The 24265-nt window shown below is 42.2% G+C and overlaps 1 protein-coding gene across 1 annotated transcript in view; it reads right to left on the bottom strand.

Moving 5' to 3' along the window:
* PIP4K2A (phosphatidylinositol-5-phosphate 4-kinase type 2 alpha) overlaps positions 1-24265 on the bottom strand; it is a 211278-nt gene that overhangs the window by 56172 nt on the left and 130841 nt on the right. Inside the window, exon 4 of the mRNA XM_066384555.1 lies at positions 5596-5748. Coding sequence (XP_066240652.1) covers positions 5596-5748 — 153 coding nt within the window. The remainder of the gene's footprint in view (positions 1-5595; positions 5749-24265) is intronic.

The raw sequence follows: 24265 nt of genomic DNA, 5'->3' as shown, positions 1-24265 counted from the left end.
CTAAAATTTTTCTCTTAATTTTAATTAAATTTAAAACTCCCAATGAGTTCAGGTCAGCGAAAAGAGAAATCAGATGCCTGACCAGGCCTTGGTGCAGTGGATAGAGTGTTGGACTGGGACGTAGAGGACCCAAGTTCGAAACCCAGAGCTCGCCAGCTTGAGTACGGGCTCACAGACATGACCCCATGGTCGCTGGCTTGAAGCTCAATGTCACTGGCTTGAGCAAGGGGTTACTTGGTCTGCTATATCCCCCCCTCAAGGCACATATGAGGAAGCAAACAATGAACAACTAAGGTGCTGCAATGAAGAACTGATGCTTCTAATCTCTCTCCCTTCCTGCCTATCTGTCTCTGTCTCTGTTACCAAAAAAAAGAGAAAAAATGAAATCAGTCAATTTATGAGAAATAAGACATGCAAGTAGGTTTTTTACTATTTTTTTCCTTTTGAATGCTCTTCTGACACTGCTTAACTAATCAGTTGAAAAATCACTGTTTATAAGATCCGAGTTTGGTTCTAGCCTGACAGAAATTTTTAAAGGGTATTTACATGAGAACATCAAGTTATTTACCCAACTATAAAAAACAGAAAACCAAATAAAGAAAAAGAGACTTCTCTTTAGAAATATAGAATTTTCTGATATTCACTGGAAGATAGTCTCACATTCTGTACATGGTTTTACTCTCAGGGTTTAAGACAGCATTATGTTGCTATCTAACACGGCTTATGCTAAGTAAATCAGAAAACACTTTCTCTTTTAAAAGTATTTAAGGCTCAGTTTCCAAAATGTAATTTTACCACTTATTTTCCTGTTTAAGAAACTGAAAATATTCATAAATAAAGTACAAAGTGGTGGAGGGTGAGGGCTAGTGCCAAAACATCACTCATTCACATTCCCGCTGAAGACACCGCTTGATAGAAATTTCTGATTGGTGTGAGAGAGGATACCGTCCTTTCTCAGCACAGAGTAGAAATTAAGATACGATACAGCAGCAGTTAAAGATTAAGGCAAGGTGCTGGAGCTTGGGGCAAAAAAATCTAACCCTTTAGGGTTCTCATCTTCATAACTGTGCCTCAGTGCCACACTTTAACAGAAAGCAGGCCCCTAGTGGTCTGAGAGAGTTAATGATTTCAACGCTGTAGAAAACCAAGTAGGTATTTAATTCTCTAATTTATTTATACAGCTCTTATCAGACATCATGCACTGCTCTGAGCAGGTTATAGGTATCAATTCATCTAGGTAGCACAACACCAGATGAAGGCGGGACTATCATCCAACTTTACAGACAGAGAAGCAGGTGTAGAGTGGGTGCTCAGCTGGTCAGGAAAAGCCGGGTCTGAAGGCAGCAGTCAGCTCCGGGATCTGTGCTCAGCCACCTGCCACACTTCCTTGCTGGTGAGCTCGGCTTGTCAGAAAATTAATCCCAAAAAGGATTTATTCAAATATCTAGTATGTTTCACTTTTCCAGAGGCAGGCCTAATGGTAATTTTAACCTTCTACAACAGAGCTGCAACTCTGGGTATATTTCATTAAAACAAAACAACAACAACAAAAAAGAGATGAAAAAAGAGAAGCCAAGGCCATCAAGTAACCAGAGCTGTCAGTGTGCCCACAGGATACACCTTCCTGGGAGCAGGTCCCTGGGTAACTATGTGCACTTTGAACGAGCCTAATGACCTACCCACACTGAGCAGTTCAGAAGCACAGCAAATTAGAAGGTAAAAGCAACAACAACAAAACAAGAATAGAAGAACTGACAGTCACTACCAAAGCAGGAGACAGAAAATTTCTAAGACTAGACATAAATCCTAAAAGTAGTCCAGGCCTACCTACAGCAGCAAGAAAAAGTCTACTATCCATGTCAGATGCCTCTGGGCATCACTGAGCAGAACAGAGGATGGTGAAGCCTGTGATCACATGGAACACCTGAGACTGAGCAAAGCTGAGCTCAACCCTTGTCACATCTGTCAACACCTTGTCTGAAAGTGGCCCCTGAGCAGGGCAGCACAGAGAGCATTCAGGGCCCGCCTGGTGGGAGTCCGACTGGCAGTGCCAGCAGCCAGAGGACCTACCCTCCCCTGCACAAGTGTTTCCACTAAACACAAATCACGTGGTGTATGGGTTCAGCATCACACACTGATGATCCTTTTTCAAATTTCTATGAAATTCCTGCATCACAAGGCTGACTACAAGGATGATGTTTAGCACGTTGTACATCCTCTCTGTGAGATATGCCTTAAAATAAGCCTGTCTGATCTTAGTACCAAGGACAATTATATTTGTCCTTAATAACTGATCATTTTGCATGTTCAGGCACAGTAGCTGTATAACTGATTTACTAAGGATCCACTTTCCCTTGGGCTGGTAGGAAGCTGGGGTGCAATCTGTAGCCCTCAATATGAGAAGCGTGCTGGTTATGACGTAAGTTTTAGGTTCATTACAGGTTCCATTTTGTGCTTTCACTTTCCTTCTCTTTTCTATCTTTCTTTTCTTTTTTTCCTATTTATTCTATCTTATACTTCAAACTTCCATGAAGGCCTCCTTATAGCCTTTCTGGAATAAGGTCAGCAATAAATACACAAACAATGAATGAATGAATGAATGAATGAAACGTAGATGGGAAAACTGAGGTTCAGGAATGGCCTAAGTAACCAGCTCACAACAATTTAGAATCTATGTCTCCTGACTTTCAACTCAGGGTCCTTTAAATAAATTGTATTCACAATGGTAAGTCTTCAATCACTAAGAGTCTTTAAATTATATTTAAGATACTATTTATAAGAAGAAGGAAACATATCAATGTTAGATAAATGAGACTTTTCTGGATGAAGAACATACCACGGAAATACCTATTTCGTAATAGTAGAACGAAAGAACACCTTCAGCAGTTGAAAGGCCCTGGTGCAAGTCAGTAAGCTTATCTGCTCCCCAGTGGGTCTCATGTAACACTGACGCCATATCAGACCCTCACACCAGCTTCCAGTACCTGCCCCAGAGAAAACATTTCAACTTGTGGTGTCTGTAAAGTCAAAAACCTCTGAACTCAAGTTGCTATTTGAATTGCGTATCATTTTGTTAGAATGGCATCATAGACATTCATCAGAATATGTTTTCATCAGCCATAGAGGTATTTCTTTGCTTTGAAAGTTCTGAGACAATTTTTTAAAAGTATAAAAAATAATGCTTAAGGATGACATGAAGTTCCAGAGGAGGAGAAATGAAATAGTCAATAGCTTAAAAGGTCACTAGTTAAAGGCTGCATCCCATAATTCAACTTATCCAGAAGCCAGTGCCTCAGTATTTTCATCCTCACAGGAACTACCTTGGTGCTTTAAAATTCCCTTCACAGGCATTGGCTGGTTAGCTCAGTTGGTTAGAGCATTGTCCCAATAAGCCAAGGTTGCAGGTTTGATCCCCAGTCAGGGCACAAACAAGGCTCAAACAATGAATGCATGAATAAGTGGAACAACAAGCTTATGTTTTCTCTCTCTCTCCCATTTCTACTCTCTCTAAAATATCAATACAAATTAAAACAGAACAAAAAAAAAAAAACCCTACTTCATAATAGGCTATAGCATAAGCAATACAGAACAAATATAAAAAGGAATAAATGTTATAAATGACTTATTATACGTTAAATGAATTTAGAGTCTGACTACTGTTTTTAGAAGACAAATTAGGGGCAGGCCCCAGTTTCTGGAAAAAGAATATAGCTCACAATTTTTATAGACTTGGCTGCAAGCAAAATGTAATTGATCACATTTGCAAAGATTAGAAGGATAAGCAACTGCCAAGAAATACTTCATGATGTTAGAGCAGCGATTTTCAACCAGTGTGCTGCAAGAATTTTTTAAGAGATGCAACACCTGACTATTTAGTCAGGGCCACTGACCTCTGTTCCCTCAGATTGTCAAACTTAAAAAATGACAATAGCCAATACAACAATAGCCATCTGGTATGAATGAAACAAAACTATACTGATTTTTTGTATGATCGGGAAAAAATATTTTTTGGTGTGCTCCAGAATTTTAGTTATTAGTTTATGGGAACCATGAAATGAAAAAGGGTGAAACTCAGTGGTTACACAGTCAGGGCCCACAGCACTGTATTTTGAACTTCTGTAATAGCCAGTCTTTACCTTTGAGGGGGATTTGAAGTTAAGTAAAAAATAAAAGAAAACAAAACAGGACTCTTTAAAGCACATGTGTGTGTATGTGTGTGCGTGCGCATGCATTAGCATGTGGTTCAAACACCAGTCCTGAAGATGACTGCTGCCACGTGGCAAGCAATGGTCATACTCACACTGTAAGACTGTGACTTCTCAAGATGACATAGTCATTACTGGTTATTGTTGTACAACCTGGTAACAACTACCACCACCATATATTGAGTTCCTAGTGTAGGCAGACACTGCGCTGAGTACCTGAGGTACATCCCCCATTTAATCTTTAGGAACTCCATAGTCAGCTGTTAGTAGCTCCACTGCATACATGAAAACACTGAGGCTTCCAAGACTGGAAGTCACATGCTTAGTATGTGGCCCGGCAGGAATCTGAACCAGGGTTTGTCTGACACTGGACTTCTTGCTCTTACCACACGGCCAGTAAAGCCTCTAGCAGCTCCACTGGGACCTGGGAACTTGTGCTCCACCAGGCAAACTGGTGCTGGAATTTATTCAAAGAGTGGGAGGGCAGGGAGGGCAGGGAGGGCGAGGGAGGGGAAGGGAGGAAGGAAGGGAGTGTGAGGGCCCAGCTGTGAGCCGGAGCCCAGAGCACCTGTGCAGTCGTATGCCGGAGAACTAGACCCGGAAGTGGGAGCACATGCGCAGTTGCTCCCACAGTTACAGAACCTGCTGCCGGGTCTGTAGTTCACTTCAGCAAGAAGAGGAAGTGCATGCACAGATCCTCCTGCACTGTATATAACTGGCCTCGGAAAATCAAGTGCGCAACAGCTTCTGTAACCTCCTCTCCCTCATGTTGTCTCCTCCTGCATTCTTTAATCTCTGGGCTGCCTCAGCTCCCAAGGGGCTCCAGGACCCTGAGAGGGAGATAGAGGAGAGAGGGAAAGAGAGATCATTGCTCCCAATGGTAGTTTCATTCTTTCCACAGGTGATTATAAAGGAATAATCTGAGGGTAAAAATGGAAGAATTTTCTAGCAGTAGAGTGTGTGTGTGAGGGAGAGAGGGTGGGCCTTTTCTAGGCCGGGCAGAAAAAGACTAGTGAAAGCAGGATAGGATTTGGAGATGTAAATGGATAAACATTCACAGGTCAACACCATTCTTCTGGCATGTGCAAAAAACTTCCGAAATGTTGCCAAATCTTGAACTGATTTTAATTGTGAACACTGATTATACAGAAAAGCATTCAGATTAAAAGTATTATGTGAATAACAAATCATTTTTATAGGACGAGCATTCCTAAATGGTAACTATCAGTAACCTGATTACAGTAGTTTTTAAAAAGCCTAGCTAGAGATGATCTGTATGTCAAATGTGTTCTCATCATTTCTTGGCTATGCATTTTAATCTTGGGTCTTGATGATAAGAAGTCATGAGTGAACTTTTGCAGAGTTTCAAATACAGATAAAGAGAAGTTACCTGGTGGTACTTCTTCAGGATGTTGTGCATTTCGGCCACATCTTCACTTGTAATGGTCTTGATGACGTATCTTTTGTCATAGGACATGTGGAATCGAGCCCCGCTGCGTGCCTGGGAGTCGCTGGGAGTGGGTGTGCTCCTAGTCAGAGAGTTCTTCCCGTTGGGATAGTGAGGAAGAGGGAAGAGAACCAGTTAAACATGTAGCTTTCTGATTTCTAGATAATCTGTTGTTATCACAAGTTTTCAAAAACATTTGTGTTCAGAAGAAATTGGTAAGCAGGATGAAACCATTTTATGTCCATCATAACTTAAACTGCTAGTCTTTCAAACGGAAAGAGAAAAGCTTGGGTCTGTACTATAATTCTAATGTCCTTAAAGTAGGCTAATGTCTAGAATTATAATCAAAGTCGTATTGTTCACCTTGCAATTTTCTGAATTGGACAAAAGCCCAAATTTTCTTCTGAATAAAATTAGGTTCCAGTCATGAAAGAAAATTTTACATCACTGAGAGTTTCCTTAGTGACAGGTTTTCTGCCAAACATTAAGCACAAAGTATTTCTCCCAATGCTGACAGCATCCCCATGAAATGGTTTCTATTAATATCATCATCATTTTACAGATGAAGAAATGAGAATCAGAAAGGTTTAATAATTTGGCAAAGTTCAGCTAACAAGGGGGAAGAGCTAGAATTCCACCTCCAGTGTGGCTGGCTCAGAGCGCTCATTCTCCTCTAGTGAACAACTCAATTAGTAAACTCTGCTGCCTTTGGTGTGCCCTGGGCAGGGGCTGGGCAGTGGTATTCTAGAGTAGCTCATCAGAAGGTTCTAATTTGGTCCATCCCCCCCCCTCCACACACACACACACACACTGCCCTGGACATTTCTGAGAATGACTCTCTTCTGGACAGTAGACAAGGAAGGACTCTGAGCAAGGGCTCTTTCAGCACTATGCCATTCCAGTACCTGGCTAATGGGAGCGACACTTTAGCTCAGTATGTCTACCCTTTCCTCCCAAGTGACTCCTCTGGTTGAATCTCCTGTTTTCATGGAGCTTTCTAGGAGACCCGCCCAACCTTTGTACACTGGTCACCCAGACTCCTGGGCTTAGCAAAGCCCTAGATTCTGAAAAGCCTGGTCTTCTCCCCTCTGACTGTGCTCTTCAGTGTCTGGCCCCACTGGGTTGCATATGCAGGGTTCTAAAGCAAAGACATTTTCTCTCTCCAAATTCCTATCTAGAAGTGGGTATTCCAAGGCCTCAATAAACCAAACGCTGTCTGGTTAAGGGGATACAGATGCCTTTAGAGAGGCAGCAATACCACTGCATCATAGATTTTCAAAAGAAGTGTTCTTTTTCTGTCTAGCATAGCCATGCCTCTATAACAGCAACCTATAGGCGACCCCTGTGTTTTGGTCGTTCGACCCCCAGGTTGAGAACCGCTGCTTTATAACCTTTCCCTCTTTTCTAGATGCAATCCAACGGAATCAGCCGCCAGACATGTAATTACACTGCGGTGGCACAGTCGTGCACGGAGGCCCTCTGTGGGCTGAGTGAAGCAGCCCACGAGCTCATTCTCGTTTCTGAGGATGGGCCGGCTCTGCCTGTCACTGCAACCCAAGACAGTACATCGTAATCTCAATGCAAGCAGGCACTCCTGTTGAGTGCAGAGCCAATACTGCACATTACTTGAATTTGCTTTCCTTAGCTTATTAAAAAATAAGAGAGAAGGGGGGGGGGGCAATCAGTGTAACTCGCAACGACTTAAAATAGTAGGATTTGGCAATAATAAATTATTCTTAAGACAGCCAAAATTCATTAGATAGACTAAGAAGGATGAATATGATTTTCAGGATGAAAATGGCTATATTAACAGAGGTTAATTCTTAATTACGCTGCTTTTGTCTTTTTTTTTTTAATCTCCTTTATACTAATGTCTTTTACTTAGAATCAAAGTGAATGCTCCCTTTTGGGGTTTTAAACACTAGCAGAAAAAGCAATCATTACTTTTAGCTAACAGTGTTACTTTTTCTGCCCAAATATTAATTTGCAAAAGATATTCCCAACAAAACAGGAACAGCAGGATTACAGATTACATTCAGGTGTAAAAGCAAAGCAGGAACCACTTGATGACAGTCAGGCAAAAAGGTTATAAATTTTGTACAACTGAAAAGACATATAACTTTTGGGGAGAATAAGGAATAGTAGAAAATAATTGTGTTCAGCAGAGGATAGCAGTTCCATAGATGGTTTTCTCAGGCATATTAGATCTGAAAGTCTAATTTGTATCATGGACCAGTGGCATAGAAAAAAATTGAAAACTGCGTCGTCAGTGCTTCTCAAACTTTCATGAGCAACCAAATCACCTGGGGCTTATGTTAAATTGCAGCTCTGAAACAGCAGTGATGGGTCGGAAGCAGCGCTTGATGATGCTAACAAAGTGTGTCTGCGGACCATGTGCAGAAGAACCCAGAGTCATTGAGTTGCAGCTACAATGCACTGTGTCTGGTGCAGGGTGCAGTCTCTGAGTTAAGTGTATGACAACTACAGACTTACCTGCATAAATGCCTTTCCTATTCCAGTCCAACGCTGGTTTCATTAAAATGGGACACTTTACAGAGAAGGTAAATAATTCCTTGCATGCATTGTATTCATTCATTAAAGAAATGTCTAAACATACTATGTTCAAGGCAATGCATGGATTTATAAAGGGCTAGAAAATGTAATAACATTATATCATAAATCCTCAGCTCACAAGCTTCTTCCTTCTAAATTCTTCCTCTTTCCTTTCAGTTTTAAAGACAATAATAATTTATAACAGATTTTCCATTAGGAAGGCTATTGGCCATATCTTAACTCTGAGATATAACAACTCACAAATTCTAACCTTGATTCTTTTTCAACTCAATCTTTCAATAATCACATGAGTAGTCCTATCCCATAATACCCATGTCAAGGGCATGAAAGAGGTTTTTTGTTTCTTTTTTCATTTTTTTTAATAAATAAATTTATATTAATGTTAATGGGGTGACATCAATAAATCAGGGTACATATATTCAAAGAAAACATGTCCAGGTTATCTTGTCAGGCAGTTATGTTGCATACCCATCACCCCCGGTAACCACTACACTCTTGTCCATGTCTCTTAGTCTCGTTTTTATGTCCCACCAATGTATGGAATCATGTAGTTCTTGGTTTTCTCTGATTTACTTATTTCACTCCGTATAATGTTATTAAGATCCAACCATTTTGTTGTAAATGATCCGATGTCATCATTTCTTATGGCTGAGTAGTATTCCATAGTGTATATGTGCCACATCTTCTTTATCTAGTCTTCTATTGAAGGGCTTTTTGGTTGTTTCCATGTCTTGGCCACTGTGAACAATGCTGCAATGAACATGGGGCTACATGTGTCTTTACGTATCAATGTTTCTGAGTTTTTGGGGTATATTCCCAGTAGAGGGATTGCTGGGTCATAAGGTAGTTCTATTTTCAGTTTTTTGAGGAACCACCATACTTTCTTCCATAATGGTTGTACTACTTTACATTACCAACAGTGTATGAGGGTTCCTTTTTCTCCACAGCCTCTCCAACATTTGCTATTACCTGTCTTGTTGATAATAGCTAATCTAACAGGTGTGAGGTAGTATCTCATTGTAGTTTTGATTTGCATTTCTCTAATAACTAATGAAGATGAGCATCTTTTCATATATCTATTGGCCATTTGTATTTCTTCCTGGGAGAAGTGTCTGTTCATGTCCTCTTCCCATTTTTTTTATTGGATTGTTTGTTTGTTTGTTGAGTTTTTATGAGTTCTTTGTATATTTTGGATATTAGACCCTTATCTGAGCTGTTGTTTGAAAATATCATTTTCCATTTAATTGGCTGTCTATTTTGTTGTCAGTTTCTCTTGCTGAGCAAAAACTTCTTAGTCTGATGTAGTCCCATTCATTTATCTTTGCCTTCACTTCTCTTGCCTTTGGAGTCAAATTCATAAAATGCTCTTTAAAACCCAGGTCCATGAGTTTAGTACCTATGTCTTCTTCTATGTACTTTATTGTTTCAGATCTTATATTTAGGTCTTTGATGCATTTTGAATTAATTTTAGTACAAAGGGACAAGCTGTAGTCCAGTTTCATTCTTTTGCATGTGGCTTTCCAGTTTTCGCAGCACCATTTGTTGAAGAGGCGTTCTTTTCTCCACTGTGTGTTGTTGGTCCCTTTATCCAAAATTATTTGACCATATATATGTGGTTTTATTTCGGGACTTTCTATTCTGCTCCATTGGTCTGAGTGTCTATTTTTCTGCCAATACCATGCTGTTTTGATTGTCGTGGCCCTATAATATAGTTTGAAGTCAGGTATTGTAATGCCTCCAGCTTCATTCTTTTTCCTTAGGATTCCTTTGGCTATTCGGGTTTTTTTATAGTTCCATATAAATCTGATGATTTTTTTGTTCCATTTCTTTAAAAAATGTCATTGGAATTTTGATGGGAATTGAATTAAATTTGTATATTGCTTTGGGTAATATGGCCATTTTGATTATATTTATTCTTCCTATCTAAGAACAAGGAATATTTTTCCATCTCATTGTATCTTTTTCAATTTCCTTTAACAATGCTTTGTAGTTTTCGTTATATAGGTCCTTTACATTCTTTGTTATGTTTATTCCTAGGTATTTTATTATTTTTGTTGCAATCGTGAAGGAGATTTTTTTTTAAGTTCGTTTTCTAATATTTCATTGTTGGCATATAGAAAGGCTATGGACTTTTGTATGTTAATTTTGTATCCTGCGACCTTACTATATTGATTTATTGTTTCTAGTAATCTTTTTGTGGAGTCTTTGGGGTTTTCGATGTGTAGGATCATATCATCTGCAAAAAGTGATACCTTTACTTCTTCTTTTCGACATGGATGCCTTTTATTTCTTTCTCTTGTCTGATTGCTCTGGCCAGAACTTCTAGCACCACGTTAAATAAGAGTGGAGAGAGTGGACAACCCTGTCTTGTTCCTGATTTAAGGTGGAAAGTCCTCAGTTTTATGCCATTTAATATGATGTTGGCTGATGGTTTATCATATGTGGCCTTTATCATGTTGAGATATTTTCCTTCTATACCCATTTTGTTGAGTGTCTGAAACATAAAGTTGTGTTGTATTTTATCAAATGCCTTTTCTGCATCTATTGATAAGATCATGTGGTTTTTGTTCTTTGTTTTGTTGATATGGTGTATTACATTAACCGTTTTACGTATGTTGAACCATCCTTGAGATTCTGGGATGAATCCCACTTGATCATGATGTATTATTTTTTTAATATGTTGTTGTATTAGATTTTCCAGTATTTTGTTTAGTATTTTAGCATCTGTATTCATTAGAGATATTGGTCTGTAGCTTTCTTTTTTTGTGCCGTCCTTGCCAGGTTTCGGTATGAGGGTTATGTTGGCCTCATAAAAATGTGTTTGGAAGTATTGCTTCTTCTTCAATTTTTTGGAAGACTTTGAGTAGGATAGGAACCAAGTCTTCTTTGAATGTTTGATAGAATTCACTAGTATAACCGTCTGGCCCTGGGACTTTTATTTTGGGGGAGGATTTTAATAGTTGTTTCTATTTCCTCCCTGCTAATTGGTCTGTTTAGGCTTTCTGCTTCTTCATGACTCAGACTAGGAAGGTTGTATTGCTCTAGGAATTTATCCATTTCTTCTAGATTGTTGAATTTGGTGGCATATAGTTTTTCATAGTATTCTACAATAATTCTTTGTATATCTATGATGTCTGTGGTGATTTCTCCCCTTTCATTTTGTATTTTGTTTATATGAGTTCTTTCTCTTTTTTCCTTGGTGAGTCTTGCCAAGGGTTTGTCAATTTTGTTGATCTTTTCAAAGAACCAGCTCCTTGTTTTATTAATTTTTTTCTATAGTTTTTCTGTTCTCTATTTCATTTATTTCTGCTCTGATTTTTATTATTTCCTTTCTTTGGCTGGTTTTGGGTTGTCTTTGTTCTTCGTTTTCTAGTTTCTTAAGGTGTGAAGTTAAGTGGTTCACTTGGGCTCTCTCTTGTTTGTTCATATAGGCCTGAAGTGATATGAACTTCCCTCTTATTACTGCTTTTGCTGCATCCCAGAGATTCTGATATGTTGTATTGTCATTTTAATTTGTCTGTATATATCTTTTGATCTCTGTGCTTATTTCTTCTTTGACCCATTCATTTTTTAAAAGTATGTTGTTTAGTTTCCACATTTTTGTGGGGTTTTTTCCCTCTTTTTTGCAGTTGAATTCTAGTTTCAAGACTTTATGATCAGAAAATATGCTTGGTACAATTTTGATTTTTCTGAATTTGCTGATGTTGTTTTTGTGGCCCAACATATGGTCAATTCTTGAGAATGTTCCATGTACACTAGCGAAAAATGTACTCTGTCACTTTGGGACAAAGTGTCCTGTAGATGTCTATCATATCCAGGTGCTCTAGTGTTTTGTTTAAGGCCAATATATCTTTATTGATTCTCTGTTTGGATGACCGATCTAGAGCCATCAGCGGTGTATTGAAGTCTCCAAGTATGATTGTATTTTTGTCAGTTTTTGTTTTTAGATCAATAAGTAGCTGTCTTATATATTTTGGTGCTCCTTGGTTTGGTGCATATATATTAAGAATTGTTATGTCTTCTTGATTCAGTGTCCCCTTAATCATTATGAAATGACCATTTTTGTCTCTGAGTACTTTTGCTGTCTTGTAGTCAGCATTATTAGATATGAGTATTGCTACACCTGCCTTTTTTTATGTTATTTGCTTGGAGTATTGTTTTCCAGCCTTTCACTTTGAATTTGTTTTTATCCTTGTTGCTTAGATGTGTTTGTTGTAGGCAGCATACAGTTGGATTTTCTTTTTTAATCCATTCTGCTACTCTGTGTCTTTTTATTGGTGAGTTTCATCGATTTACATTTAGTGTAATTATTGACACTTGTGAGTTCCCTATTGCCATTTTATAAATTGCTTTCTGTTAGTTTTGTATCTTGTTTGATTCTTCTCTTTTGTTTTTCTATCCTTTGTTTTTGTTTGTTTGTATTCCATACTTCTTTCTTCTGTTGCTATATTTTGTAAGTCATGTGCTTCTTTGGTGGTTTTTTCAAGGGTGGTTACCATTAAGTAATGAAAAGGGTACCTACCATATTCATTGTAGTATCCTATCTTATGAGGGTTTCTGCACTTCATCATCCTTTGCTACTGTTAATCTCTGTCCTCTCCCATTTTTTTTGCTTTTGTTGTCACAGTTTAAATTTGGTTTTATTGTGTTCTTGGTGGAGCTGTGAAAAAGGTTTTTTGTTTGTTTCTTTAAGGCTTTTAGTTGTGAAATAATTGGCAAAGTCAGAAATAGATACTTTGTGAAAATTTAGAATGTACCTTTTAAAATCACTATGAACATGATAATCAAATTTATTAAAAGCCTTAGACAAGCAAGACATCAGAAGAGTAAGCACAACTGATTGTACAAAAAGTGCATAATCCTTGGAATGATTCTAAGGCCTGGCAGAATCCAAGTCATTATTTCCTATTTATCTTCACAACATTCCCATGAGATAGGAAAAGCCAAGTGCATTTTCCTGCTTGAAGCTAATGAAACGAGCACAGAGGAGTCAGATAGTGTGACTGTGGCCTCCACCTAAAGCTCCCTCGGAGGTAACCAAAGAGGGCAACTTACAAAGACAAGACTGAACATTTGCCAGGGTCTGAACGTCAGTCACAATAGGAGCGCTCGCCTATGTGGACAGGCAGGGCTCAGCAGCAGGCGTGGTTGGCGCTGGAACGGATCCTGCCCTCCTTTTCCCTGGATAGGCCACAGCCTCCTTAAGTCTCAGTTTCTGGGTTGGGAGAGTGATGAGAGTAAGCCCAGGGGAGAGGATGGGCTAAGTGAGATCTCTAATTCAAACCCTTGATAACTCTAAAAATGTATTTACTGTAAGACATAGCATGCTGCTCTGGGGACTGCCGGACAGCATAGGCTTCAGAAGGTAATCCGATGATTCCCAACAGGAGTCCAGTGAGAAAAGGGTACAACTGTCATCTCAGTGGGGGCATAATGATGGTTTAAGACCTCTGGGCCAAGATTAAAGAGAAGATGACAATAGTTCTCAGAGCAGCATGAAAATAACCCTTCATAGATTCCAGATGTACTCAGGACAAGAATGACAAAATGAGCTAAGGAAAGGAGGCCACGAGCATGCATTGAAACAGTCACTGAGCAGCTGAAAAACAGTTACCATCGAGCAAAACTGAACACTGAGACTCTTCAGTGTGCTTGGTGCTATCACAAAGGAAGGGCAAACCACAGCACCACAGGTATGCTTTTGACAAGATGGGAGGCCGAGAGGAGAAAACCCAGGAAGAAACAGAGCTTGAGCTGCTCCTCGGAAGGCCCATGGGGCCCCTCTATGTGTAAATAAATCTCATAATCAAAGAGCATGACAGGTGGAAGCAACCTTGGAGATTATTCCAAAGCACTCAATGTACAATCAGAAAATAGAGACCAGAGAGAAATGACCTGCCTATCTGATTTCATTACTGTGTGAGTGGGGCGGTATAGTGGAGGGCCCCCAGGGGCCTCGCCCGGAGCAGTGGGCCTCTGTCCCTCCCACCATGGCTGCCGTCCAGCCTGGGCCTGAGTGTGTGGTGGGCATTACGATGGGACTGTTGATATATAGATTTTTCTGAGTGATAAATACCTTCTAATCATAATTTACTGCCTGAGCCAGCTGACAAAAAAAATCCCAAACCTGTCTTTATGTTTTCAACTTTGCCAAGTAAAATGTATAAAAATGTCAAGAACAGCCTCAGTGTTAAAAAGTCCAGAGTCCTTAATTTATGCTTTTATTAGCATGTGTATAAATCTGTTTTGATTCATCCTAGGGCTGCTCATTCCCTGATTTAACCCGAGACGAGTAGGAATAAGAGCCATCTTCTCTCCAGGCAAGAGCTGAGACAGATGTGTCTGAGGGGAAAGGCGTTAGGACAGAAAACCATGTGCTCAGTTGGACAATTTAAGAGGCATAACACAGGGCTGAAAGGGGCCTTACTAAGGTATATAAATGTCAAGTCACTATGTTATACACTTGAAACTAATATTTTATGTTAACTATACTTTAATAAAAAAGAAAGAATAAAAAGAAAACCTGTACCTATTAGCAGTCACCCCCATTCTTCCCCTCAGCCCCCTAACTAGTAACCACTAATCAACTTGCTGCCTTACATATATATGCCTATTCTGGACATTTCACATAAATGCAATCATATAGCACACAGGTATTTGTGACTGGACCAAACATTCTTCTTGCACATTCCTGAACCTACTGTACCAGTTGTAGACCCTGTACTGTTTCTGGGTGAGTGTGGTGACATTGTGGGTGCTCTCCAATCAATCAAGGACAGTGGACACGTTGCAACCCCAAATGTGGCTTCCTAAGATGCTACTAGGCTTGCTGGGAAGTTGGGGATAAACTGAGAAAAAAATTAAAGTTTAGGGCAAAACCATTTGATGAAGGGCAGTAAGAACATAGCAATTTAGTCTATTCTGCCCATCTTGCCACTTGGTAAGGAAACTTCTTTTCAACACTTCCATTTTCTATAGCTGGTCTCACAATATACCCTCTCTCAAGTCTCAACAGCGGGGTTTGCACTCTGGTGCCAAGTCAGCCCTCAACAGGAAATGAAGGAGATAATGAGAGACGAGGCTTGCTCCTCAGTGGCCTTATGCTCATAATTGGAAACTGATTGTCCTTTCCCTGAAGAAGAGGATTAATGGTGCTATCCTTCTTCCCCACTGCTCTAAAGTCTGCCTTGAAGATGTTTCTTTTTGCAGTGGGGCATCCAAGACTAGTGACGCCTCCAGAAAGGTGGAGGAAATGTAAGGGTTGCTTTAATTAGCACATTCTTACGTCCACTCTTCTATACCTCTCATAAAAATGGCATGATTTTTTTTTTTTTTCCTGAAGCTGGAAACGGGGAGAGACAGTCAGACAGACTCCCGCATGCGCCCGACCGGGATCCACCCGGCACGCCCACCAAGGGCGACGCTCTGCCCACCAGGGGGCGATGCTCTGCCCCTCTGGGGCCTCGCACTGCCTCGACCAGAGCCACTCTAGCGCCTGGGGCAGAAGCCAAGGAGCCATCCCCAGCGCCCGGGCCATCTTTGCTCCAATGGAGCCTTGGCTGCAGGAGGGGAAGAGAGAGACAGAGAGGAAGGAGGGGGGGGGTGGAGAAGCAAATGGGCGCTTCTCCTATGTGCCCTGGCCGGGAATCGAACCCAGCTCCCCCGCACGCCAGGCCGACGCTCTACCGCTGAGCCAACTGGCCAGGGTCAAAAAAAATGGCATGATTTAAGAACAGTAATGGACCCCTGGACATTTTTTAAATACCCAAGTATCTGAATGCTTAATTCTCTTGAACTACTCATATAATCTTATATATTTTTTTCTTTTTTCACTTTGATATGAATTTGTACTTATGTAAAAAATCATGAATAAAAAAGGTTTTTAGTCAACAGAGAGGCCAAATAAAATCAATGTTACCATTTTCAAATGCATAAAAGCCACCACCTTACAAAGGAACATGCCAATATTGTGTGCAAGAATCTAAGTGACAGGTATCTACTCGTGGTGACTTAATAATAGATTCAGAGATCTGACAACTGGCAGGCTTCAGGGAGAACCCCATCCTCCTCCCTCATTTCATAGGTGAGAAAACAGACGCCCACCCGGGCTGAGTGACTAAGTTAAGTCATAGCACCAGTCACTGAAGATCTAGGACTCAAACCAGGCTCTCAACTCCCAGGATATCATTCTTCTTACTAACCCAGGCTACCTATTTCAAGGACTTGCAGTCTGAATGCCAATCACTGCTCTGTTGTCACCTCAGGATTATGATTACATGCCTCAAATCACACGGCCAAGGAGCCAGAGCCACCGCTCACACCAGGCTGCTTTCTGGACTTACGTGGGACATATCTGAGTGAGCACAGATGGTCCTCTGATCCCATCGGAGAGATAAAGACCAACATGTTAACTTGAACATCATCATCAAGAATTTATTAAATGCCCACTGTGTTCAAAGACTTGTGGTAAGTAAGCTCCTGGGGAATTTCAAAGAAAGCCTGAGTTGTGATCCCAGGCATAGAATAGCTTTTGTTATCAAGGGGAGCAAGACAGACACAGCAATTTAACACTTATCAATAATAAAACAATTTATCAGAAAAAGAGAACACAAGAGTGTAAGGTAATGACCAGCTGAGAAAGAAGCAGAATCATAGGAACTTCACAGGGTACCATGAGATCTTTAAAATTTCAGCTGGGACCTGACTGAGGCTGCAGCCTGGCCTCAGGCTCACAATGAGCAAGTGGCATCTAATCTGGACAGGAGCTCCCTCTCTGCCAGTTCTTGGTTCACAATCACAAGTCACAACCCAAAGGGGGTTCAAGGGCAGGAAACACAGGCAAACAGGAAGCCTGAGTGTCATGTGGGTGTGGGAGGTGGTGGTGATTGGGGGACAGTCCATGGTAGGGAGAGTCATCAGTTCAACTCATCAGAAGGAGCAGGAAAAGTGCAACTAAAATGATGCTGATGGGTTGTGAAGGTGTTTTCCCAAAGGTCTGTCAAGAAACTTGTCCAATCTGAGTGCAGTGCCTTTGGTTTTCAGCCAGCTGGGGTTTCCAACCAATGTTCATGCTGAGGCTCACAGCCACTAATCAGCGAGGCCAATAGGTGTGAGGGAAGCTTTTTAAGACTGGGCTGAGCAAACCCAAGAGACAACACACAACTATAAAGGAATAAAAGAACTTACGTAGTTCAATGAGTGAGCAAACTGAGGTGGTGACATTGCAAGTAGGATTGTCTAGGGGCAAGCACCCCTGTGCTAATCACCCCCCAATGGGCCTCTGCTCCGGACTGCAGAGCTCCAGCTAGACACCGCTCTGCATGATGACCAGCCTCACCCAGGCCCCTCCAGGCCCCTCTCACCCCCATCCCCACAGTGCTGGCACCGTGGTCTCCGAGTGTCTCAGGCTCCAACCCCTCTGGCTCCCGCGCTTGGTGTCTGCAGCCCATCAGCCACCAGCCCTGCCACGTTACTGGTCTCCTTGTCTCAGGAAGATGCTCTCTGCTTGACCCTGTGAGCACCAAGTGCCCTGCCTCATGCCTCTTCTTCACTTGTTGGGATCCTAATTTCTATATCTCCCTTTTATGTATTCTATGCATAACCACCCCAATTATCTTAAGAAAATCCAGATGTCATCATGTCGCTCCCCTGCGCAAAGCCTACAGGGCCAGAATGTTGAAGAATCTGGTGGAGGTCTTTAGCCCAGTTTCCATATTCACCACTGTTTTAGTTTATCTCCCACAAGGTCACCACTGTCCAGTTGCTTTATTTTCCTGAGCACCTGGCCTCTATGTCTTGGGCCAGAAGGCTCCCTTCCTCCCCAGGCACACTGCAGCCCTCACTCCCTTCTTCCCTGAGCATTTCTCAGGGCCACGCCCACATATTCCGGGCCTACGGGCCGGGTACACCACCCCAACTCAGTTCCCGTCCTCAGATGATTTAAATTACATGTAGGAAATCTGGATTTGAAAACACGGTGGTAACGCTCTTTATTCTAGAGAAACTGGTGGAACTTTTTTCAAAGTTTAATATATTCTGAAGGTTTTAACATTTTAGGATTTTATTTTTAAACCCAAAACAAGAGCATCAAAAGTTTAGAAATCAGCTCTTAAAATTAATTATTTTAAAATTAGAATTCTATTATGAATACAAAGATGAAAAATGCATCAAATACGACTAATGATGGAGTCTAATTTAGAGACACGACAGGGAAAAGTAAACCTGATATTATCCTCCACAAAGAACAAGAAAGCTCGGTTTCTGGGGTATTTGGGTTTAACTGCATCATCACCACCCAGAGTAGCTGTTTGGTTTCTGGTGGGCAGTTCTCTCCTGCAGCTCAGAAACTGGAACTGAAGCCTCCACTTAACGTCCTTGGGCCAGTAATAGGAAAGTCTGATTCTCATAGGAAAGCAGATGTTCTTCAGAACATTAAAAACCAGAAGGTCTGGGTTTCTATAAATCTTATTAGTATTTAATATGAAATCTGGCATAGAATAGTTAACAACAACAACAAAAAAGAATTCCTTCACCTTTTCTTCTTGTCTGCATTTCCTATGTCTAGCAGAGCCTGATATGTAGCAGGTGCAAATAAACACATAGCGAGTTGATAACTGTGCATGAAATCACCAACCTAAGGGGGACCAGAGCGTAAGGTGGCAGTGGTGATGGCAGAAACCTAACTGTGGCAACTGTCACAGTAGAGTGTCTATGGGAGCAGTCATTGAGAGGGACATCTTAACAGTATGGTAAGGGGAAATCACATGGACCCAACAATGATCAAAGAACATGATGCAAATGTGAGCACATCACAAACCAGTGAAGGAATTTTAAGAAGCACTAATAAAGTGAACAAAGGTCTGAATATGGAAGCACTGGGCACACTCCCCCCCCCACACACACACAGAGTACACACAGACATACATATGTTAGGTGATACTATTATTAATGATGAATATTCTAGAACTGTTGCTTGGATTTGTCCTTAACAGCAAGAAAAAGAAGCTTTCTTTTTAATGACATCCAAGAAAACAAAACCCAAGGAACGATAGAAATGTTTATGGGGACAGAAGAATGCTTTTTAATTCCATCAAGTTCACTGACAGAGGTCAATGAGGTAGGCTAATTTCTATGTTCTGCTTCCATCAGAGTGATAAAAATGACTTTTTTTTTTTTTTACCTATAGGACACATATAAAGCAGGTCAAGACCATTTGTTCCTTGGCTTTAATATGAAGCTTCGAATAATAAATGATCCAGAAAACAGAGCTCCTTATGGCCACACTGATTCAAAGCTGCTCTATGCCGGCACTTCAGAAACATAAACCCAGCAAGGCAAAAGCAGCAAAAACCCAGGTCCGCAGGAGCAATCCACGCAGTGCCTCCAACAGGTGACCAGACTCCAGGTCACCAATCCCACTTTTCAAATCAGATTGGGAATCTGGTACTAAGTGGGTCCACTGACACTTGCTACTGGTTCTGGCCATGATAAATGAAATGTCTGGCCAGTAGTGAATTGAAGTGCCATGCAGCTGAGATAACAGGTCCCTCTGGTGCCAGCCTAGTGCCATGGTGGCCTTCACAGAACCACCACACTTCCACCTTCAGCCCTGCAGCATGCAGGGCCCTCGAGGCAGGAAGTCACGGTTGGCGTTGAGAATTCCTTCTTTTTTCCAAATCAAGTAGACAACAGAGTGTGTGTTGCACCTCACATTTACAATCTTGTCTTTGGTTTAAACTCAGGGGTCCCACCCCTGCTGACAGTTTTTCTAAGAGGAACAGATAACTGGTAAAGGGACACAGGACTGGGAGGGTAACCAGTGTATCTCTGGTTATATACAGTTACTTTGAACAGCCACCTTCTTTATTTTCTTAATAAATATACCAAAGAGAAAGCAGCAATTTAAATGGCAAGAGCAAGGGGCACAGCTAGGAAGGAGTGGTGCTGCCATGATGAATTCCACGCACACAGGCGAGGAGCCCCACCGAGCCTGCCTGCGAAGCCACGCAGACTTGCCGCTGACAGAGTGTGAATCACTCTCCACTGGCCTCATTTGCCTTCTAAGTCTGTACTCAGCAATTTGCACATACTTAAGTAGCAACTTACATGGTTTTGATTGGGGGTGGGAGTTGAGGTAGGGAGAAGGGAAGGAAAATCATTCAAGCCTTAGTATTTCATCAACTAAACAGGTCATTTTTAGGAAATTTTAAAAATGACTTTGATCTGCTGCAGTGCAGAACCGAAGATGTAATGGGCTCATTTTAGATCTCATTAAAGAGGGCTGATTAGGAGAATAGATGGACTTCAGTTTGGTAATGAATTGAGGAATCTAACAAGTCCTGTTACTTGGGCCCTCAAAAGCCAGTTTCTGTGGAATGCCAGTGCAACCTTTTATTAAAAAAAAAAAAAAAGGGAGGGGGACAAGCAAGTTTCCTGAGACTCAGCCACAGAAGATCTTAGTTCTCAGCTGTTCACTCCTTTTTATTTATTTATTTATTTTTAAAGATTTTATTTATTCATTTCAGAGAGGAGAGAGACAGAGGGGGGGGGGGAGAGAAGGGGGAAAGAGCAGGAAGCATCAACTCCTATATGTGCCTTGACCAGGCAAGAGCAGGGCCTTGAACCGGCAACCTCAGTGTTCCAGGTCCATGCTTTATCCACTGCACCACCACAGTCCATGCCCTATTTACTCCTTTTTAAAGTGCTCAGTTTATTTTCATATGACCTCTTTAAATGTAGTTACCATTCTTAAATAATGTGGAAGATTATTCCTTTTTACTATTCCAAATTTATTCTTTAAAAGTGACTTATTTTTCCAGCAGTGAATTTCAAGCCTAAGTTTGATCAAAGTACTTTCTCTTAACATATGCAGGTCAGATCTGAGCATGTTGGCTCCACAGCACTTTTTAAAAGCGAGCCAGGTGCCCACACCCTCCCTGTCATACTTGCCCTCACTCCTCCCTGGGCTCACTGAGCCTCTGCTCAGGACCAGGACCTCCGGGGACACTGAGGCCAGGTACACAGGGGAGGGAATGCCACCTGCAGCTTGGGCAGCATGGCTTTTTCAAAACATGGCAGTGGGGAGACTTCTCATACCTGAGTGAGCATGAGAGAAATTCTTGAAAACTTTCAACACAGGGCAGGACAGGGTGGGAGGCCAATTAATCTTTAGGAAAGCAGACTAAGCTCAAATTGCTTTAGAGACGCTACTCTTTAAGGGAAAGTACGGGGTAAGCTGTGCTAATACACAACTTGTAAGGTCATCCAGGGTGGCAATACAGCACTTAATGCGGGATAAACTAGGCTTTTCCATTTAGGGCGAATGAGAGAAAGTGCGTACTAGATTTAAAAGGTTTAAACTTAGTCAGTGTTCTCACAGTAAAAGGAACAGATCATCGTAAAAGACCAGAAAGTAGCCCTTGCATCTCCTAACACAGATTTTGGCTTAAAAAAAAAATTCTTGGCTTTTCCCAGTCTGGCTGGCTATATAAGAATGAGGTAACCAGTGTCATGTCCCGTCTTAGGAGAAAGGATAACGGGTCAGCAGATATGACAGCAGCGTGATCTCAATTTTAAAAGTCAAAACCAAGAATCAGTCAAATTGGGGGAGAAAAGCAACAGGGCACACTTGTCTGTGGAGGGTACCAAGGGCAGAGGGTGGGGCTCCACAGGGCCGTCCCAGGACAACAGTGCTGTGGTTTCTGCCAGGCCACACTGCAGAGCACCAAGTGTGGCCTCTGGCAGAAATGCTGTGGGCAATAGTCAGCACTGGCTAATTTGAAAAGCAGCAAATCAGCAAAAACAAGAATAAAGGAAGACAAGATGGCAATAGAGTAGGGAGATGTACCAACATCCACCTCCCAGAACCAAAGTGTATTACAAACTAATTTTAAAAACTATCATCTGGAAAAACCAACTTTGGACTAAACTAAGAGAACTCTTCAACCAAGGAACACTGAAGAAGCCACACCGAGACTGGTAGGAAAAGCGGAAACGCAGAGAGGGCTGCCCAGCTCCCCTGAGCGAACGGCAGCAGGGAGAAACTCGCATGGCAGGAAGTGAGTTTAGCAGACAGGGGAGGGTCCTGAGTCCCAGAAACAAAGCCCCAGCCTACAGCCCCAGAGCCCAGAAGAGGTATAAGGACAGTATTTAGCTGGAAACAAGTCAGGATACTGTTTGTGAGAAAGAGACTAATTTCTCAGACCCAGGATTCTTCTTAAAGGGACCGCGCAGAACACCTCTCTCACAACCACTCACCGGGGGCTCCAGGAAATGGGAGAGAGGAGAGGACCAGAGTAGCAAGAAGAGTGTAATCTAGGAGGCACAAGGAGAAACATTTTGGGAGACAGCCACCCTAACCCCTGGGATGAGTCACTCACCAAATCTGAAGTGAATATTTCCCCCTGGAAACAGCAATACCAGCAAAGGGAAGCAGGACACCAGCCAAACAAACTCTCCCCCGGCACTCAGAGCAGAGTTGCTTAGAAGGAGGGAGCTTTTGGGACTACAGCAGTGAGTCTTACGGTCTGAGCTGCAGCGCCCCACCCACACGGCTAAGGGCTCGCCCGAGGGCGGGCGGCAGTGGGACAAAGAAGTGCGGTTCTGTCAGCAAGGGTGGAAGCCGGGTGGCCACCACTGGGCCCAGGTGTGAGATCAGTCTTGCCCGGCTGGGGAGGAGGGGGCGTGCAAAAGCAGTCAAGCCCAGCTGTGGGCAGCCTGCAATCCAGCCTGAGGGAGAAGGGCGGGAACCCTGGAAGGGGTGGAGACAGGCCCTTGAGCAAGGGCACAGGAGCACAGCCTTGCCCCACCCGCAGAACCAAGGCTTGTGGCCTGACTTGGGAGCCGGCTCCTCTTGCAGGGGTGGAGCCAAAAGCCCAGAACAGGCAGAATCCCGCTACTGAGCGTGGGCACGCAGTCCAGCCTGGCCTGTGGAGCCAAGGCTTGCAGCCGTCCCATGAGCGGGCTCCTCCTGCAAGGGTGAGGCGAAAGCCCAGAAACAGGCAGAGACCCGCAGCTGAGCAAAGATGCTCGCCACTGCCCTCAGGGCCAAGCATAATGCCACCCATGGGGGCAGTGCAAAGGCCAAGGCCACCAAGGCTTGTACACCCGAGCACGTGACCACAGCCACTCCCATGAAGGAAAGGCAGAAACCACAGGAACAGTCCCAGTGGGCAGGCACAGACAACGCCCTTACCCAAATGCCCTAGGCAGCAACAGGAGAGGGGGTGGCAGGCCTGCAGACAGATCATACCTAGGGAAAAGAGGCCATACCCAGTGGACTCCAGTGGCGCAAATCTTCCTTTACACAGAGAAAATGAGAAGGCAGAGAAATGCAACACAAATGAATCAAGAGAAATCCCCAGAAAAGGACTTGAATGAATCAGATATAACCAAATTGCCAGATGCAGAGTTTAAAATAACGATTGTTAGGATGTTCAAAGGTATTAGAACAACAATAGACAGTCATTACGAATACATAAATAAAGAGATAGCAAATATAAAATAGGACATTGAAATAATAAAAAAATGTCAGTCAGGCCTGACCAGGTGGTGGCGCAATGGATATAGCATCAGACTGGGATGCCGAGGACCCAGGTTTGAGACGTCGAGGTCGCCAGTTTGAGCGCGGGCTCATCTGGTTTGAGCAAAAGCTCACCAGCTTGGACCCAAGGTCACTGGCTCGAGCAAGGGGTTACTCCGTCTGCTGAAGGCCCACAGTCAAGGCACATATGAGAAAGCAATCAGTGAACAACTAAGGTGTCGCAATGCACAATGAAAAACTGATGATTGATGCTTCTCATCTCTCCGTTCCTGTCTGTCTGTCCCTATCTATCCCTCTCTCTGTCTCTCTCTCTCTGTCTCCGTAAAAAAAATTAAATTAAATTAAAAAAAAATAGTCAGAAATGACAAATACAGTATCAGAAATGAAGAACACAATGGAAGGAATTAAAAGCAGGATGGATGAAACTGAGAATCGAATCAGCGAGTTAGAGGACATGATAAATAAAGGCACGGAAGCAGAGCAGAAAAAAAAAAGAGA

The sequence above is a fragment of the Saccopteryx leptura genome, chromosome 5 (assembly GCF_036850995.1).
Source record: "Saccopteryx leptura isolate mSacLep1 chromosome 5, mSacLep1_pri_phased_curated, whole genome shotgun sequence".
NCBI lineage: Eukaryota > Metazoa > Chordata > Mammalia > Chiroptera > Emballonuridae > Saccopteryx > Saccopteryx leptura.
The sequence above is the reverse complement of the archived record's forward strand: the minus strand, read 5'-3'. Positions and strand labels throughout refer to the sequence as shown.